Raw genomic sequence first — 1,294 nt, forward strand, 5'->3', positions numbered from 1 at the left:
CTTGTAAATCTGAAAGAGTTGGATTACTGACTGCGGGAGAGCATTTACGACTGCTGAGATTTGACTGGATTGTCGAAGCTGGGTACAGCAAAGGTTGGGTGGACAGTAGTTAGACTTTGACTCACCAAAATACAAGGATTCAATGTGGAAGATGAAAGCACCAAAGCAGTGCTCACTTCTGAATCCGCCATCTACGTCTTAAGTGGCCTAACTACAAGTGCCTACATTTCGCATCCTCCGTTCGCCACAACTACACAAGTCCTTCGTACGCAAACCCAATTAGTGCTTAAGAGCTCTCGGAGGACAGAGACGCTCTTAATTACTAACGGTACGAAGCTGTTATGATCAGGGTGTTTAGCGTCTTTAAGGCGCGAGTTAAAGCATAATATTAATACCTAGCGGAGCACAGAGAGCGCATATTTGTACAGAGGGCGTACCCAACCATGCCGGAGGCGAGGATAGACTTACTAGAAGTCGCCACCACTGCGTCCACCAGCTGCATGAACCATCATTCGGTCGTGTCGATGACGCTGCATTACCAGCGCTTCGTTGCGGGTACATTGAAGATGGGGGACATGGTGTATGTAGTCTTAAGCGAGACTAAACGCGAAATCTCGTTTGACCTGGAGCCTTTCTCGTTTGAGTGAGAGGCGCCCACAATTTTGTTCTTTTGTACCCAAAATTAGGAAGCTATAACAAATTTCAATTATATTATCTTGTCGTTGGTAAACAGAGTGACGTCGGGAATAATTAGGCTAAAGTGCCGATACGCTTTCTAAAACTAGATGGTGAGGCTAAACTAGAGCCGTTGCTTTGGCCTGGGAGGGCAGTTGATTATTTGTGCTAAGAAATAATAGTGCAATACTAGTTACCGGTATACAAATTAATGAATTTTAAAATTTAATACGAAGTAATATATAACATCGTCTCATATTGCGTGAAGATAGCGATGTCATCTCAATATTGTACGGTTTCGGTCGCGGATTGGCCAGAGTGGTCTGTAGGACAAAAACATTATCGTACTCGATGTTCTACCTTGTTTGACTACTTCGGACGGGCTGCACCATAGTGGCTTCCCCATATTTAAGTACCTCAGAAGAGTAATTTTGGTTTTTTTATTCCATATTTCAATTAAGTGATGAGAGGGAAACCTATCTTAAAAAAGTTTGTAGCCTGCTTAACTTTGAGACCCGATCTATTATTCCTTTCGGCGGTCATTCCACGAGCAGGTATTATATGAAATACGGAAGGGTTCATCTGTATCGTACGCTGATACATGGAAACTTAATCGGGT

General features: G+C 43.2%; 1 protein-coding gene across 1 annotated transcript; it reads left to right on the top strand.

Moving 5' to 3' along the window:
* Nucleotides 1–443: 443 nt before the first annotated feature.
* Nucleotides 444–647, top strand: PITG_09227 (uncharacterized protein; the record flags this gene model as incomplete). The annotated part of the gene is made up of 1 exon (XM_002903473.1): nt 444–647. The coding sequence occupies one exon, from the start codon at nt 444–446 to the stop codon at nt 645–647; it is 204 nt and encodes a 67-aa protein (XP_002903519.1).
* Nucleotides 648–1,294: the final 647 nt, after the last annotated feature.

The sequence above is a fragment of the Phytophthora infestans genome, genomic scaffold (assembly GCF_000142945.1).
Source record: "Phytophthora infestans T30-4 supercont1.14 genomic scaffold, whole genome shotgun sequence".
NCBI classification, from domain to species: Eukaryota; Oomycota; class Peronosporomycetes; order Peronosporales; family Peronosporaceae; genus Phytophthora; species Phytophthora infestans.